This window comes from Papio anubis, chromosome 9 (assembly GCF_008728515.1).
Source record: "Papio anubis isolate 15944 chromosome 9, Panubis1.0, whole genome shotgun sequence".
In the NCBI taxonomy this organism is placed as follows: domain Eukaryota; kingdom Metazoa; phylum Chordata; class Mammalia; order Primates; family Cercopithecidae; genus Papio; species Papio anubis.
The window spans coordinates 70,681,636-70,700,139 of NC_044984.1; the positions used below are offsets into that span (position 1 = coordinate 70,681,636).

At 34.6% G+C, this 18,504-nt stretch overlaps 1 protein-coding gene across 2 annotated transcripts in view; it reads right to left on the minus strand.

Annotated features, from left to right (window-relative positions):
• OSBPL8 (oxysterol binding protein like 8) overlaps positions 1-18,504 on the minus strand; it is an 82,481-nt gene that overhangs the window by 14,740 nt on the left and 49,237 nt on the right. For both annotated transcript variants that reach the window (XM_021922632.2, XM_017946019.3), the window contains exons 13-18: positions 13,524-13,622; positions 10,372-10,469; positions 8,453-8,542; positions 6,387-6,523; positions 4,594-4,779; positions 4,177-4,264 (exon numbers count right to left, since the gene is read on the minus strand). In XM_021922632.2, coding sequence (XP_021778324.1) covers positions 4,177-4,264; positions 4,594-4,779; positions 6,387-6,523; positions 8,453-8,542; positions 10,372-10,469; positions 13,524-13,622 — 698 coding nt within the window. The remainder of the gene's footprint in view (positions 1-4,176; positions 4,265-4,593; positions 4,780-6,386; positions 6,524-8,452; positions 8,543-10,371; positions 10,470-13,523; positions 13,623-18,504) is intronic.

Below are 18,504 nucleotides of genomic sequence, written 5' to 3' on the forward strand. Positions count from 1 at the left end.
GGCTCAGGAGATCCTCCCACCTCAGCCTCCCAAGTAGCTGAGACTACAGGCATGTGCCACCATGCCCAGCTAATTTTTCTATTTTTTGTAGAGCCAGAGTTTTGCCATGTTGTCCAGTCTGGTCTCAAACTCCTGGGCTCAAGCAATTCCTCTGCCTCAGCCTCCCAAAGTGCTGAGGTTACAGGCATAAGCCACTGTGCCTGGCCAAAATCTTAACAATATTAACCTTTTCTACCTGAGAATATGAGGTGTCTTTCCCTTTATTTAAATGTTCTTTCATTTCTTTAGCAATGTTTTATAGTTTTCACTGTAGAAGTCTTTCAGTTCCTTGGTTAAATTTGTTCTTTTAGATGCTATCATTGAATTGCTTTCTTAATTTCGAGAGTTTTTACTGTTAGAAACATAACTGATTTTTGTGTGTTGATCTTATTCCCAGCAATTTTTCTTAAGTTCATTAGCTCTAGTAGCTTTCTATGGATTCTTTGGGATTTTCTATATATAGGATAATGTCACCTGTTAATTAGAGATAGTTTTACTTCTTTGTTTCCAATTTTGATGACTTCTCTTTTTTTTTCTTGCTCTAGCTAGAACTTCCAGTACAATGGTAAATAGGAGTGGTGAAAGTGGGAATGTTTGTCTTGTTCCTGATGTTACGGGGAAGGCTTTCAACCTGTCACCACTGAGTCTACTATTTGTGGGTTTTTCATGCATGCCCTTAATCATGTTGAGGAAGTCTCTTCTCTTCCTAGTTTTATGAGGTCTTTCTTTTGATTATGAAAGGGTGATGGATTTTGTCAAATGCTTTCTCTATGTCAATTGAGATGACCATGTGATTTCCCCCCTTCTTAATGTGATATATTACATTGATTTTCTTACGTGGAACCAACCTTGCATTTCTGGAATAAATTCCACTTGGTCATGGTGTGTAATCTTTCTAATATGCTACTGAATTTTGTTTGCTACTATTTTGTTAAGGATGTATGAATCTTACTTATAAAGGTTATTGTTTGTAATTTTATTTTCTTGTGATGTCTTTATCTGGCTTTGACATTAGGGTAATGTTAGCTTCAGAGAATAAGTCAGTAAATGTTCCCATCTCTTCTAGTTTTTAGAGTTTGAGAAGGATTTGTGCTTGTTATTTAAAGTTTTGTAGAATTCACCAGTGCAGCCATCTGATCTTGAATTTTTCTTTGGAGGTTTTTGGTTACTGATTCCATCTCTTTATTGTTACAGCTCTATTGAGATTTTCTGTTTCTTTTTGAGTCAGTTTATGTAATTTGTGAGTTTCTAGGGATTTGTTGGCATACAATTATTCATAGTGTTCTCTCATAATCCCTTCTATTTCTTTATGATTGGTAGTAACATCGCCACTTTAATTGCTGATTTTAGTCATTTGTTGTCTTCTTTCTTGCTTCCTCAGCCTAGCTGATGGTTTATTGATTTTATTTTTATCAAAGAGCAACTTTTGGTTTGGTTTCACAAATTCTATTTTTTTCCTATTCTCTATTCTGTTTATCTGTACTCTAATCTTCATTATTTTCTTCTTCTGCTAGCTTTGGGTTTAGTTTTTTCTTCTTTTTCCAGTTTCTCATGGTATGAAGTAAGGTTATTGATTTGAGATCTCTTTTAATGTAGATGTTCACAGATATATATTTTCCTTACCTCTGCTGCATCTCGTAAGTTTTGTTATACTGTATTTTTGTTTTCACTTGTCTAAGGATTACCTAATTTCCCTTGTGTTTTTCTTTGACCCATTGAGTTTTTTTTGTTTTGTTTTGTTTTGTTTGTTTCTGAGATAGAGTCTCACTCTGTTGCCCAGGCTGGAGTGCAATGGTGTGATCTCGGCTCACTACAACCTCCGTCTCCCAGGTTTACATGATTCTCATGCCTCAATCACCTGAGTAGGTGGGATTTACTGAGACATGTTATATGGTGTAACATATGGTCTATCCTGAAGAATGTTCCGTGTATACTTGAGAAGAATGTGCATTCTTCCGTGGTTGGGTGGATTGTTCTGTGTGTCTGCTAGGTCAAGTTGGTTTACAGTGTGGTTCAAGTTATCCATTTCCTCCTTATTGATCTTCTATCTAGAGGTTCTACCCATTGCTAAAAGTAATTTACTGAATTTTCCATCTATTGTTATAGAGCTGTTTCTATCTTCCAATTCTGTCAGTTTGCTTTGTATATTTTGGGGCTCTGTTGATTGGTGTGTATATACATATATATGAATTGACCCTTTTATCAATACGCCATGTTCCTTTTTGTCTCTTGTAACAAGTTTTGACTTAAAGTCTATGTAGTCTGACATTAGTATAAACACCTCAGTTTTCCTTTGGTTACTATTGGCCACCTCAGTTTTCCTTTAGTTGCTATTTTGCACATAATATTATTTTCTAACCTTTCATCTTACTCTGTCTATGGATCTAAAGTGAATCTCCTGTACACAGCATATAGTTGGGTTATGTTTATTTTAATCAATTTTTACAATTTGTCTTGCTCAGAGAGTTTAATCTATTTACATTTTAAAGTGACTATGGATAAGAACTTCTGATTTTGCTACTTTCTATATGTCATATATGTTTTTTGTTTCTTATTTACTCCATTACTGCCTGCTTTTGTGTTTATTTCTTGTAGTAAACTGTTTTGATTCCCTTCTCATTTTCTTTTGTGTGTATTTTTTAAGGTATTTTATTTGTGGTTACTATGGGGATGACATTTACACCTACCTCTACAACAATCTAGTTTGAGTCGATACCAACTTAACTTCAGTAGTACACAAAAACTTTCCTCCTATACAGCTCCATCCTCTCTGCTTTTATGTTGTAACAAACTATATCTTTATACATTGTATGTCTGATAACAAAGATATGTAATTAAGTTATTTTTCATTCATTTATTTTTTAAGTCCTGTAGGAAATAAAAGATGACTTACAAACTAAAATTACAACAGCACTAGCTTTTATATTTGCCCAACTATTTACTGAAAATATTACTTCATACAGCTTTGAGTTTCATTTTATTCTGAAGGATTTCCCTTAGCATTTTTTTGTAGGGCAGGTCTAGTGGTAATGAACTCCCTCAGCTTTTATCTGGGAATGTCTTAATTTCTCCCCCATTTTTGAATGACAGTTTTGCCAGATATAGAATTCTTGATTGACAAGTTTTTTCTTCTACCACTTTAAATATGTCATCTCATTGCCTTCTGGCCTCCATGGTTTCTATGAGAAATCGGTTGTTAATCCTATGGATGATCCCTGATGTATGTGATAAGTTGCTTCTCTCTGCTGGTTTTAAGACTCTCTTTGGCTTTTGACAGTTTGCCGTGGTGTGGTTCTCTCTGAGATCATCCTACTTGGAGTTTGTTCAGCTTCTTGAATTTGTAGATTTATATCTTTCACCAAATTTAGGGATTTGGGGGTCTTCTTTCCTTAAATATTCTTCATTTGTTTCTCTGTCTTCTCTCTGTGGAACTCCCATAATGCAATGATAACCCATTTGATGGTGTCCCACAGGTCCTTTAGGCTCTGTTCATGTCACTTCATTCATTTTTCTTTCTCCTCCTCAGACTGGATAATTTCCATGATCTTATCTCTAAGTTTCCTGATCCTGTCTTATGCTTGCTTATATTTGCTTTTGAATATCTCTGGTGAATTTTCATTTTCATTATACCTTTCAGCTCCAGAATTTGTTTGGCTCCCTTGAGTAACTTGTCTTTACTGATTTTCTCAGAGATGAGTGCCTGTGTAAGTCCTTCAGGTAGTATCCTGACAGCTTAGGACAGACATACACAATTGTGTCTGAGGTCCACTCTGTTCCTTCTGGAACTAGGAACTTACACTGGCAATGCAGGGGCCCTTCAAGACTGCTACTGCACTGGGAAGGACCTGGGGCAAGGGCAGGAAAAATGCCATAAAGCTTTCCTCTCTTTGCACTTTCTTGATCCAGTGTTCACTTGGTTGCTGAACACCTCTGACTGTTTTCCAGAGTTCTGGCAAACTGAGTTGACAGTTTTTGCTTGTTTTCTGATGTTTTTTTGGGGTAACAAGAGTTCAGAGCTGCCTATTTTGCTCACCCCAAATTTTACATTTTGAAACCAAATTTTAAATGTTGGTTGTTACAGATACTAAAGATTTAACAAATTTATGTATCTAGTGTATCTGGTTTTTTATTACATACCATTGGAGTACGATGTTTCACTTTGGTCTGAATAACACCATCTTTTTCAAATTGTATCATATCATTAAGTGGGTCCCATGGTCGGGTACTACATAAATGGAAAAAAAAAATACCATTTGCTCAATGACTAAACAAAGAACTTTAAAATTTTCTATTATATGATTCAATTTTATTAATAATTATATACGTAGTTCTAATAATGAGATTTCCCCATATCTAATCTTTGGACCCTCATTTTATAGGCTAACTACTATCATAGAGTCAAGCTTATAATGAATGCAAAACCAAGTTTAAAAATCTCACACTAATATACATGGTTTAATTAAAAACTACTCCAGCAACAAATATTCTAGAAATAAAGGCAATAAACCATGCTAATAATATACTGTTTGAAATACACTATTTTAAGTTACTTACTCTGCAAACTTGTAATGCCATTCTCCTGTGAGTGGATCAAGTTCAAATAATTTGCAAGACCATTCTTCATTTTTTGTTTTCCGATCTCTGGCAGCTTGTCTTTGAGCTTCTTCCAAAACGTACTTCTCTTGGGTAGCTTCAGTTTGGTCTTTGGCATTTATGGCTCGAGTTACCCGTTGCCAGAGTCTAATACATGTGCAAAAATAGTATTAAAAATGCAACAGAAAATAAAATCTATATAGAACAGGCTTCAATCCCCTTGTAGAGAAAAAAATGCTCACATGAATTTCTGGCTTTGACAATACTTATGCTCATAGGCTTAGAAATGAGTCAAGATACAAATTCAGTCCCTTGAGTAGAGAGAGGGACTCTCTATGAACTAAGTTCATAAGTGGAGACTAATTTTATTTTTACTTGGCAAGAGAAACTTACTATATAGACTCTAAAACTCATGGTAATAAGTGTTGCTGGCTCAAGATGATAGGAATGTAATGAAGGTAAAGTTCAGGAATCTATGCTTTAAGCAAGCTTCCTAGATGATTCTTACACTGTTTAACATCAACTGGCTTCAGAAAGATCCATTAACGTAATGCAGTGCTTCTCAAGTTTGGATCCATGAATTATCAGAGATCTTTTATAATCAGAATCTCTGGGGTCAGGCCCAAGTATTGATACATTTTTTAAATGTTTCCCCAAAATATTTTAATGTATTGCCAGTGTTGAGAACCACTGGTTTAACAGAAAAGACTACTGAGGTAAAATGATATCCTCTACTAGTTCTTTCTTCTGTTAAATAAAAGTATATCTATATCCTACCCATCTAGAAAGGCAGCATGTTAAAACCAGAAGAAAAGGCTTTGGGATCAGATAGACTTGAGTCAAGTCCTAGAGCTGCCACTTCTTAGCTGGTGCACTTAAAGTTATTTATCCTAAGTCTCATTTCCTCATCTTCAAATATGCTGAATTATACACTCTCAAAAATTATCCTATGTATGCCTTGGCAAAGCTTATCTCTGGATAAAGAACATCAAGTGGTTATGGCAGAATATTTAGAACTGGTACATACACATTCTTCCATCTTTGACAACCTTAATTTTGAGTGTAGAAAGGAAGGTACACACACACTTGAATTCTCATGAGAGAGAATAATATGTATGTGGGAACATGTAGGGAGGACTAAGTTGCATAATGAGTGTTTAGTGCCTAGCAAAGTATCTTTTATACATAAGTCTCTTTCTCTTAACACAAAGATATAATAACAATAAAATGGGGAATGTGTATATAATATTTTTGATTCAAAAAAGTTCATGACTTAAGAACAGAAATGATAGCCTTAATTATTATCCAACTAATAAGTCCTTTAGAAGCCAGTCCATCCAGTAACTTTATTTTTGTTTCAGAGAATGGTACAGAAGTAGATTCTGCACCATTCCCTTTACCTAGAGTTCTAATGCCTAAACTAGGTTAGAAAACAGTTGCCAGGTAGAAACTAAGAGTCACTAATTAGTCCTGTAATCTTATTTAAACAAAAACTTTTTTTTTTTAAGGTTCTGGAGAAGTTGATAAAGAAAAACATGAGTAGTTTTGAGGTACAGAAAAGCAAGACGATATATATTATATTTATTTGACATTCTTATACACAGAAACAGAATACTGTCACATTCCACAAATGATAAACTATTTTGCTGAATTAAGATATGACAGAAGAAAGGTGACAAAATGACCATTTCATTAAGGAATTGAAAAACTACTCTCTGATCCTTATGAAGTTAGCTGTAAAACAGTATACTTACTTCTCTGATTCAAAATCTCCCTGTTCTTCAAATTTTACAGTGTGCCTTATTAATCTCCATTGCTTAATGTCAGGTGTTGGATTCCAGAAAACCTCTGAATTATCAGTCTTTTTATCAGTAATAAAAACTTCACTATCCTATATTTAAAGAAATTCAAAATTAATGTAGAGAATTATACTTAGAAGGCAATTTTATAGTATAGTAATATGATGGTGAGAATTTCTTTTGGTTAATCCTCCAGTTAAAAACATTTTTAAAAACAAATGTAACTAGCACTTTTCCAAAAGCCCCATGTTGCTTATCATTTTTATAAAAACATTAAGATTGAATACATAATACTAGTTAATGAAAAAGAATTTGGTTGAATATCCAGTTTGTGATATTTCACAAGTTTTACTTCATAAATTTCAAACATTACATGCAAAGCCTCAATAACCATCTCCAAACTGTCAAAGTAGAGCATAGTATTTGTTGCAGCTACAATGAGATGCTATTGACTATCCATGGTTTCAATATACTCATACATACACATACACATCCCTCTGAAAGAGGCTTTCCTAGCATTAAAAATTTGAGGTCTATCTCTATCGAATAATCTTTCTATCTAAGAGATGGTCTTACTCTCTTGTGTAGGCTGGAGTGCAGCGGTGCTATCTACCTTATCTATCTAATCTATTTTACCTATCCAATTTATCTACCTGTCTATCCATCCTTCTCTTTCTCTCTCTCACTCTCATCTCTCTCTCTCATCTATATCTATCTGAGACAGGGTCTTGCTCTCTCACCCAGGCTGGAGTGCAGTAGCACAATCATGGCTCACTGCAGCTTTCACCTCCCAGGCTCAAGCAATCTTCCTGCCTTGGCTTCCTGAGTAGCTGGGACAGGCATGTGCCATCATGCCCATCTAATTTTTTTATTTTTATTTTTAGTAGAGAAGAGGTCTCGTTATGTCACCCAGGCTGATCTCAAACTCCTGAGATCATGCAATCCTCCTACCTCAGCTTTCCAAAGTGCTGGAATTATAGGTGTGAGTCACCCCACCTAGACAGAAATTTCGTTTTTTAAAAATGACTGCTACTTTTTTTCCAGAAGATGCTCAGATTTAAGGCAATTAAAAAAAATTTTCAGAGTGTATGTGGCCACTTAGCGGAGTCCCTAAATACAGTTTCACTTTCTCATATTTCTCAACATTTTCTGCTTACTGTATGCAGCAAGGAGCATATACTCAGTGCTCATAGTACGGTATATCCATGCAGTGCCATGATTCTTTTTATTCATTTAAGTGTCTCTTAACAAAATTACATAAATATGAATTTAGGTTAGCACAGAAGTAAATAAAAACCATTGCTCTCGTACACCACTATATCCTTTCCATGTTCCACTGAAAGGAATATAACTAATTGGAACTATGCCTCTTTCTTCTATGTGAGAGGCAGTAGAGTGCTGTGCATAAAAGCACAGCCCTGGAGCCAGGGTTCCTGGGCTTTAATTCTTGTTCCACCACTTACTTTGAGCAAATTATGTGAACTCTCTGTGCCTCAGTGTCCTCTTCTATAAAATGGGGACAATAATAAACAATAATAAAATGGTCATGGCACCTATATACTCACCTCATAGGGTTATATGTTATAAATATTAAATCAGTTAATATGAGTAACATTCTTAAATAATGCAGTAAGTCATATATATAAGTGTTAGCTATTTCTACTGATTTTAAAGTTTTGGAAATAAAATATTACATAAAATTCATTATTGTTGATAACAGATCAACACCAAAATATCTGCTATTAAGCTGATGCTTATGTTAAATAGTGATGTTTTCAGCAATGGAATAAGTTTTAAATTTTAAATGTGATTGTTATTTTTTTTTCCCACAGAATAAAATCCTTTACAAAAATATGTACCCTCTCCCCTCCAGCTCACATACTCTTCCTCAAGGAGACCTTGCCACTTTCCCAGTGAGAAGTGGGATGTATATTTCTTCTCCTTGAATTTAGGTGGTCTTACAATTCTCCAAATAATAGACGACAGTGGAAGTAAAATTCTTTACAATACAAAATACTTACCCAATGTCCTTCCAAAGTAGCTAGGACTTCTTTTCCCAGTTTAAGTTTCCCTGATATTTGATTAACACAGTCACTACTCCCTAGGAATGGCTTTCAAATGAGAAAATGTTAAAACATTTTACTTAGCACTTATATTTACATATAACGTAAAACCAAAACAAAAAAAAACAAAAATTACTTGCATAGTTACAGTGCTCTTGAATGCACAAGCAGTAAAAAATACTGACTCAAATTTCAGTTAGAAATGTTTAATAAGAAATCTGAATTGCTGCTATGAAAAAATAGGATAAAACAAGCAGACTATGTTAAATGAAAATAAACATATGAAGAAAGATCACATTGATATAACTGACTCATGTTCCATGTATGCTCAAATCCTGTGTCCTCACCTAACTGTCAAGACTGTGCCCTATCAATGTGACATTATCTTAAGCAATAACAACTCAGTAAACCTAAGGGAATTAAACGATCCATTGAAATAAATAACACCCCTTCCTTAAAAAATAAACAAAAGTAAAATACATAGCTAAAAAAAGCCTACAAAAAATAAAATTAGAAGGAATATATTTTGAGTTACTATAATACCTAACGTCTCTCCTTAGAGACAAAATTTTGATGCTCCAATGTAATACTTAAAGGCGTCATACATACTTAAGAACTCATTCATCATGATCTTCAAACATTATCATCACCATACAAGCAAAATTTTGCCAAGGTGAAAGAAAAATAAAAAAAAGACATTGCATCAAATAATACTTAAGAGGTCTTTTTCATTAGAGCAAAATTGCTTATCAGCTGGATATCAACATAGCATCAATTTAGTAATATAGTTCACAGAAATATTTTTATCTGAACATAATATACTATTGTTCAAGAACAATTAATTCACATTAAGTTCTCAAATTTCCCTTTCATTTTGAGGCAGACAAAAATTTCCAAAGATGGCCTTGACAATAGGTACCCTCTCCCCTCCAGCTCACATACTCTTCCTCAAGGAGACCTTGCCACTCTCCCAATGAGAAGTGGGGTCTATATTTCTTCTCCTTGAATTTGGGTGGTCTTATAATTCTCCAAATAATAGATGACAGTGGAAGCGATATAATTTGGCTTCTCAGACTAGGTCATAGAAAGCAAATGCAGCTTCTGCCTTGCTCACTGGGGCACTTGCACTTTGAAACCCTCAACTGCCAAGTAAGAAGTCTACTTTGAGGCTGTCATGCTGTCAGGAAACCAAGTCACATGGAAAGGCCGTGTATACAGGTGCTCAGATTAGCAGTCCTAGTCCTTCGGTCACCCTAGACCAGGTATCAGATATGTAGTGGTAAGTCTTCAGGTGATTACAGTCCCTAACTATTGAGTCACCCATGGCCTACAAAGTCTTTCTGAGACCCCAGACATTATGAAGCAGAGATAAGCTATTCCCAATATGCCCTGTCCAAATGTTTGACTCATAGAACTCACAAGGAACAGCACAGTTATTAAGTCTGTTGAGTTTTAGAGTAATTTATTACATAGAAATAGTGACTAATACAACTGTGCCTTAGTTTACACAGCTAGACTGCAAGATGACACATATCTTCTAGTATTTGGTAAAAACAATCCTTTAATTTATTAAGAAATTTCTGTCTAATCACTTCTTAAATCTCATCTTCTATATAATACCCACAGTTTTATTAATTAAGATGAAAAACAAAAAATGTCTTTGTGTTAATTTGAATTTTCCAAGGCTGCTATCTTAGGCTATCCGAAGATACTCACCTAGCCTTGTCCTTATCCCTTAGATGCTCTTATCTTTGACCTGACGTAAATTGTTTTCTTACATTTAGTCCTTAATTAGGAAATACATGGTGCCCATTATTCAATATTTATTGTATGGCTCTCCTTCTAGTTAGGTGATACCTACTATTATCTCTACTAACCTTTAGTTTAAATTCAAGTATTGCACTGTATCCAGTTTTTTGACATGTAATATTGACTGTTCCACCAAGCTCCAGTGTCATTGTACCATAAAGAATTCCTAAAGGAAAAAGATTTGACAAAAAATTTATATGTATATGGCTCACAATAAACAGTTTAGTAATCTAATCTCCTTTTAGGAGGAACGTAATTCAAAATCACTCTGTCCCACTCAAATGAAAATCTATAATATAGACATAAAGATGGTTCTGTGGGATATAAATAGATAACAGCTGATTCACATTATGTGCAGATTCCCTATCTGTAAATTCACCTACTCAGTAAAATATCAATACCCAGAGTGCTTCTGTAGTCATTTGGAGACATGTGCAGAGTAGTGAAAAATTTGAGTCACCTGATGCACACATTCTGAGCTGAGGTTGAGCAAGGCAAACACTCTTCCTTGTTTCAGCTTCCACATTGTTAAAAAAAAAAAAGTGTCCTTTTTGCAGTGTATTTACTACCATGTTTTCACATTTTTGTGCTTTTCATTGGTGGTTCTGCTGTTTAAAGTGGACCCACATGTAGTGTTGCACTGCTGTCTAGTGTTCCTAAGTGCAAGAAAGCTATAATGTATCTTATAGGGAAAATGTGTGTTAAAAGCTACATGTAGGTTTTAGTTCTATTGACTGTTAGTTCAAGGTTAATGACTCAATAATATGTAATTAATGTTATAATGACATCAGGTTTCTTTAAATAGAAGCACACATAAAACAAGGTTATGTACTGATTGACTGGTTGATGAAAATGTTAGGACAAGAGGCTCACACGAATCCAATCTCATACTCCCCCCAGGAGCAATGGCTCAGTATTTGCTAACTCAGTGGTGACTTTATATAACCACTGCAAATAACAAGAATCAAATGCATAAGCAAAGCAAACAAAAAAACTACAGAATAAGTTCTGTGTTTAAAAGCTGGGGAAACTCTAGGTTTAACAAAGCTAAACAGGTTGTGTATGTGCTGTTGGTCTAAGATGTTAAGGCAGCCTTTAACATGCAACGTACAATATTATCTTTTGAGAGGGGAACAGACTATGTAATGTTTCTCATACTTATTTGGCTATGGAACTCTTATTTTACAAAACAATTTGTGAGGCTAGTGACTTGGGGGAACATACCTTAGAAAACATACAGGGTGAAACAGCTTATAAAAATCATTTCATATGCTCATTCACAAGCGGTTATAACTTCTTTTCTTTTTCCATGCATTGCTATAAAAAATTTTCCCTATTGTTAGCTAAGTATGGGCATGGATATCTACATGGAACATAATTTTATTTTTTCTAAATGATAGAAAATTTAAATATATTTGTTCTTATCAATTCATAATTAAAGATATTTCACTCCATGCTTACTTCAAGCTCTAAGAATAATCTAGACTGAGGCCGTAAGTTAGCCTCTTTTGTACATGCTGGGTTGGCCTTCAATAAGATTCAACCCTCCCAGGTTTCTCAACTGTGAAATAAGGCCATATCAAATAATTCCTTTTAAATTGTACTTTAAGTTCTGGGATACATATGCAGAACGTGCAGCTTCGTTACATAGGTATACATGTGTCGTGGTGGTTTGCTGCACCTATCAACCCATCATCTACATCAGGTATTTCTCCTAATGCTATCCCTCCCCTTGCCCCCCACCTCCCGACAGGTCCCAGTGTATGATGTTCCCCTCCCTGTGCCCATGTGTTCTCACTGTTCAACTTCCACTTATGAGTGAGATCATGTGGTGGCTGATTTTCTGTTTCTGTGTTAGTTTGCGGAGAATGATGGTTTCCAGCTTCATCCATGTCCCTGCAAAGGACATAAACTCATCCTTTTTTATGGATGCAAACTATTCTATGGTGTGTATGTGTCACATTTTCTTTATCCAGTTTATCGCTGATGGGCATTTGGGTTGGTTCCAAGTCTTTGCTACTGTGAATAGTGCTGCAATAAACATACATGCGCATGTGTCTTTATAGAATAATTTATAACCCTTTGGGTATATACCCAGTAATGGGATTGCTGGGTCAAATGGTATTTCTAACTCTAGATCCTTGAGGGATTGCCACACTGTCTTCCACAATGGTTGAACTAATTTACACTCCCACCAACAGTGTAAAAGTGTTCCTATTTCTCCACATCCTCTCCAACATCTGTTATTTCCTGACGTTTTAATGATCACGATTCTAACTGGCATGAGATGGTATCTCATTGTGGTTTGATTTGCATTTCTCTAATGACCAGTGATAATGAGCTTTTTTTGAAAAGTGTCTGTTCGTATCCTTTGCCCACTTTTCATACTGAATAATTTCTATGTTCCCAAAATAGAGGATAATTACCAAAAAAGTTATTTTTAAGATTTTAAGAAACCGGTTGGAAGGGAGGATACACATCATGACCACACTAAACTGATGCAAAACAGTTGAAAGTTCAGAATGCAGAGGTAAACCACCTGGGTTCAGATCCTGACTTGCTGCATTTTAGCTGTGTGATCTCAGGCATACATTAAGCCTCTTTGTGCTTCATTTTTCCTCTTCTATAAAAAGGGAATAATAATATTTCTATTTTATAGGAGCTGCTGAAATGATTAAATAAATGCATTGAATAGTTGGGTGCCTAGTATGTTGTAATGTTGTAGATGACAATTATTATGTAACACCCTTATCTGTATTTTAAATAATGGGTCAAAAAGCATAATACATTAAGAAATTGCCAAATGAGGGTGAGAAAAATCTTTTAAAAACTTGGTACACTAAAAAATAGTAAATTAAAATTTTTAAAAAGCATGGTGGTGCAAAAAGAAGAAAATCATCTTTACAGATTCTGAAATAACAGACAGTTTTGTCAAATTTGAAAATTTGCACATCAGGTAAGTGCAAAGAAATTTCATTATGATAAGTCAGTCTCTTCTGACTAAAATATACATCACAAAAAGGTCCATTACAGGTGAATTAATTCACCACAGAAATATTCAGCAAATGATAGCAATAATCTTAAATATCTGTAAACCAAGGATGCTTTCAAACAAAATATAGGTTTGACTCCATCAATCACAAAGCATAACAAATCACAGCTACATACATTTACTTAAAAGGAAAGCTTAATATCTAACTCAAGTATAGAAAATATTTACCTTTACAATGAGCATATGGCATTGTCATTACATAATCTTCACCTCTATTCAAGAAAGTTAACCGTGCTTCTCCCTCTAATATTGCAGATAATGAGTTTCCTGAAATAAAATGTTGTTTATTAAATTTCACAAAACATATTCAACCAATTCAAAACAAACAAAATATATTTAGAACACCTACTAGACATCTACAGTGGAAAGTCTTAAAAATGTCTCAATCTCAATGTGCCCAAACATGTATTCATTACTTTATATCCAAAACATATTTCATCCTTATTCTCATTTTTACATAATGACTACTTTTAAAAGATACAGTTATGTGCTTTTTTATAATTAAAAAAAATTTTTTTTTGAGATGGAGTGTCTCACTCTGTTGCCCAGGCTGGAGTGCAGTGGAGTGATCTCGACTCACTGCAATCTCCACCACCAGGGCTGAGCAATTCTCCTGTCTTAGCCTCCCGAGTGGCTGTGATTACAGGCGTGTACCACCACACCCAGCTAATTTTTATATTTGCAGTAGAGACAGGGTTTCCCCATGTTGGCCAGGCTGGTTTTAACTCCTGACCTTGGGTAATCTGCCCGCCTCGGCCTCCCAAAGTGCTGGGATTACAGGCATGAGGCACTGCACCCGGCCTATTTTATGAGAGTTATAAGAAAATGAGAAAACATGGAGAATACTTAATATTAATAAAACACTGTTTCGCCGAATAGCCTAATTTTCTTTTTTGAATAAAACCATTATTTTTTAGCTGTAAGTCACATTACTTTACAAATCTCAAGCTTTAAATGCTTATAATTGATATAATAATCCTATAGACAATTTAGAAAAATAAAAAATATAAAGCACCAAAATATAGTCAACAATAAAATACTATGGTAATTTCTTCTAAGTTTTCTCCTGTATGCATTTTCTCTCCTTCTATTCTCAGTTTTACTTAAGTATAAATTTACATACAGTAACTAACCCATTTTAAGTGTGAAATTCGAGTTTTGGAAATTGCAGAGTGATATAACCACCACCACAATCAAGATACAGAACTTCCCATTATCCCCAAAAAGTTCCTCCTTGCCCCTGAGCAGTCAATCCTTTCCCTCAGCCCCAGGAAACCACTGGTCCATTTTAAATCACTGGCTTTACCTATTCTAGAATTCTGTACAGATGGCATTATAGAAGATGTAGCTTGCTATGTTTTACTTCCTTCAATTAGCACAATGTCTTTCAGGTTCACCCACATTGTTGTATAAGAATTCTATTCCTTTTTATTGTTAGTTAGCATTCTGTAGTTGTGACATTTCCTTACCAGTTGATGGTCCTTAAGTTGTGTTTAGTCCTGAATTATTATGAATAATGTTGTGTATACTTAAGAATATTTATGTACAAGTCTTTATGTAGCCATCTATTTTCATTTTTTCATGGGTAAATACCTAGGAGTGGAATTTCTGAGTTTACGGTACATGCATGTTTAACTCTGGACAATCATTTCTCCCACGTCAAAAAACATTTGACCATGTGTACAGGTCTACATCTGAACTCTATTCCATCCCATTAATTTATATATCTACCATTACATCAATTCCACACTGTAATGATTACCTTAGCTTTATACTAAAATTAGGCAGTGAAAGACCTCTTGTTCTTTTTCAAAATTGTTTGGCTGTTTTGGGTCCTTGGCTTTTCAAAGTAATTTTAGAGTCAATTTGCCAATATCTTCAAAAAAGCCTGCCAAGATTATGATTAGGATTGCAGTGAGTCTATGGCTCAATTAATGGAGCTCTATTATCTTAATATTAAATATCTCAATATATAAACATAGTCTATCTATCCATTTATTTGGATCTTCTTTAATTTTCCTCAGCGATGTTTTAGTCTTCAGTATATAGGACTTACATCTTTTATTAAATTTATTTTTAAATATATTATTTGGATGCTATTATAATTGGAGTTGCTTTTAAATTTCATTCTGAGCCAGGCATGGTGATGTGTGCCTGTAATTCCAGCTACTCAGGAGGCTGAGATGAGAGGATCCCTCATGGTAAGACACTGTCTCACAAAAAAAAAAAAAAAAAAAAAAATATATATATATATATACACACACACACACACACACTTCTGCAAGCATTCATTTCTAGTATATAGAAATATGACTAATTTTTCTATTTTGACCATGCATCTTGAGACCTTACTAAATTCACTTATTAGTTATACGAGCTTTTTTGTATATTCTTGAAGATTTTCTATATAATCTGGTATATAAACGGCTTATCTTCTTCCTTTCAATCAGTATGCTATTTTTCCCTTTAATTTGCCTACTGCATTGGCTAGGACCTCTAATACAATTATGTATAGAAGTAATGAGAGTAAACATCCCTGCCTTGCTCTTGATCTTAGGTAGAAATTATTCAGTTTTCACCCTAAAAGTATGAAGTTGGCTATGTATTTTTCATAGATGCCTTTAATCTAGTCCTAGTTTCTTGAGGACTAAGAAATAAATAGGTGTTGAATTCTGTCAAATCATTTTTCTGTATCTATTGAAATCGTACTTTTCTTCTCTGTTATTCTATTAATATGGTAAATTACATTTTTATCAGATGATAAACCAACCTTCTATTCCCGAGACAAAATCAATTTCATCATGATATATTATTCTTTTAATATATTGATCATGATACTTTTACTTATATGTATATGTCCATATATTATTCTTCCTATATGTTGATTTGTTACTACTTAAGAGTTTTTGCATGTATGTTCATAAAGGATATTAGATCTGTAGTTTATTTTCTTGTAATCTCTGGTTTGGGGATCAGGATAATCTTGGTCTCATAAAATGATCTGAGGACTGTTTTTTCTTCTATTTTCTGCCAAAAATTGTGTAGAACTGTTATTTCTGCCTTAAATCTTTAGAAGAACTCAAGACATGTGGGCCTGGAGTATATCCTTGAAGAAACATTTTAAATTACTAAATCAATTTATCTGATATAAGAGTATTACAATTTTACACCACTTCTTGGGTCAGCCGTGGTAATGCGTATCTCTTAAGAAAATCTGCCCATTTCAAATTTCTGTCTCTTTTAATTCTGTTTTTGCTTCATATTGAAGTTCTATGCTTAGGTACATAGGCATTTATGATTATTATGTTATCCTGAAGAACTGAACCTTTTTATTTCATTATGAAATGTTCTTTATCTCTACTAACATGTTTTTGTCTTGAAATCTATTTTATTAATATACTCACTCAACTCTACTTGTACTTAATACTTGCATAGTTTAGCTTTTAACTTTTACTTTCCATTTACTTTCTTTTTTTTTTTTTCTTTCTTGAGACAGAATCTTGCTCTTGTTGCCCAGGCTGGAGTGCAGTGGTATGATCTCAGCTCACAGCAACCTCTGCCTCCCGGGTTCAAGTGATTCTCCTGCCTCAGCACTCCGAGTAGCTGGGATTACAGGTGTATACCACCATGCCCAGCTAATTTTTGTATTTTTAGTAGAGACAGGCTACATTTTGGCCTGGCTAGTATGGAACTCCTGACCTCAGGTGATTCACCCACCTTGGTCTCTCAAAGTGCTGGTATTACAGGACTGAGCCACCATGCTCGGCCTACTTTCCACTTACTTTCAAACTATTTGTGTGTCTACATTTAAGGTATGTTGGTCCTTGCTGTTTTAGCTAATCTGATAATCACTGTCTTTAAATGAGATTATTTGGGCCATTAAGACTGATACAATCATATTATTGGGTTTTGGTCTATCATTTTGCTATGTGTTTTCTATCTGTCCCCTCTGATTTTTGTTCCTTGATTGGGCTTTCCTGTTTCTTTTACAAATTATTTAAACTATTGTTTAAAATTTTCAAATAATTTCATTTTAATTTTCTTACTGACTTTTTGCCTATACTTTTTGGTGGTGATTTTTCTTCATGTGTGTGTGTTTGCTCTAGTGTAGGGCTTCTCAATGGTAGCATTCCTGACATTTAGGGGACCGGATAATTATTTGTTGTAGGGAGTTATCCTGTGCATTGTAGGATGTTTAGCAGCATTTCTGGCATCTACCTACTGGATCTCCCAACTGTGAGAACCCAAAATGTCTTCAGACATTGCCAAATGTCTCCTGAGGAGAACCACTGCTTTAGGGATTACAATATTTATCTTCAAAATGTCACAGTTGGCTGGGTGCAGTGGCTCATGCTTGTAATCCCAGCACTTTGGGAGGCTGAGGCGGGTGGATCACTTGAGGGCAGAAGTTCAAGACCAGCCTGACCAACATGGTGAAACCCCATCTCTACTAAAAATACAAAAATTCACTGGGCGTCGTGGTGGGTACCTGTAATCCCAGGTACTAGGGAGGCTGAGGCAGGAGAATTGCTTGAACCCGGGAGGCAGAGGTTGCAGTGAGTCGAGATTGTGCCATTGTACTCACTTACAGTTAATCTTTTACCACTTTATATAGAAAAGAAAATTTTACTACTTCTAGGTCCATTCTCTTCCAGGCTTATATACTACAGTTACGTGTGTTAAATCTGCATATGTTATAAAACTCACAAGATAATGCTGACATTTCTGTTTTGAACAGTTACATGTATTAAAAGGAAAAAATAAGAAAAAATGTCTTTTGAATTTACCTATAGGTTAACCAATTCTGACAATCTTAAATTCATTCTAGATTTAATAGACTCTTTCAAATTATAAAGGAACAGATAGCTCTAATGTATATAAATTGTACCATAACACAGAAAAAAGGCCCACTGATGAAGTAATCCCAGAAAGCAAGCTATGCACATTGTACTCAATAAAAATTTCTATAAAGTTAGAACACACACTCAGAAAAGCCATTTATACTATAGTCAGGGTAGAACAATGGAGGGATGAAAGGTGAAGTAGGTAAGAAATATATCAAATATAAAATACATATAAACTTAAGGGAAAAAAAAAAACAAGCAATCACCATCTTAAACAAAACAAGGTTAAAAAACCAAAACAATAA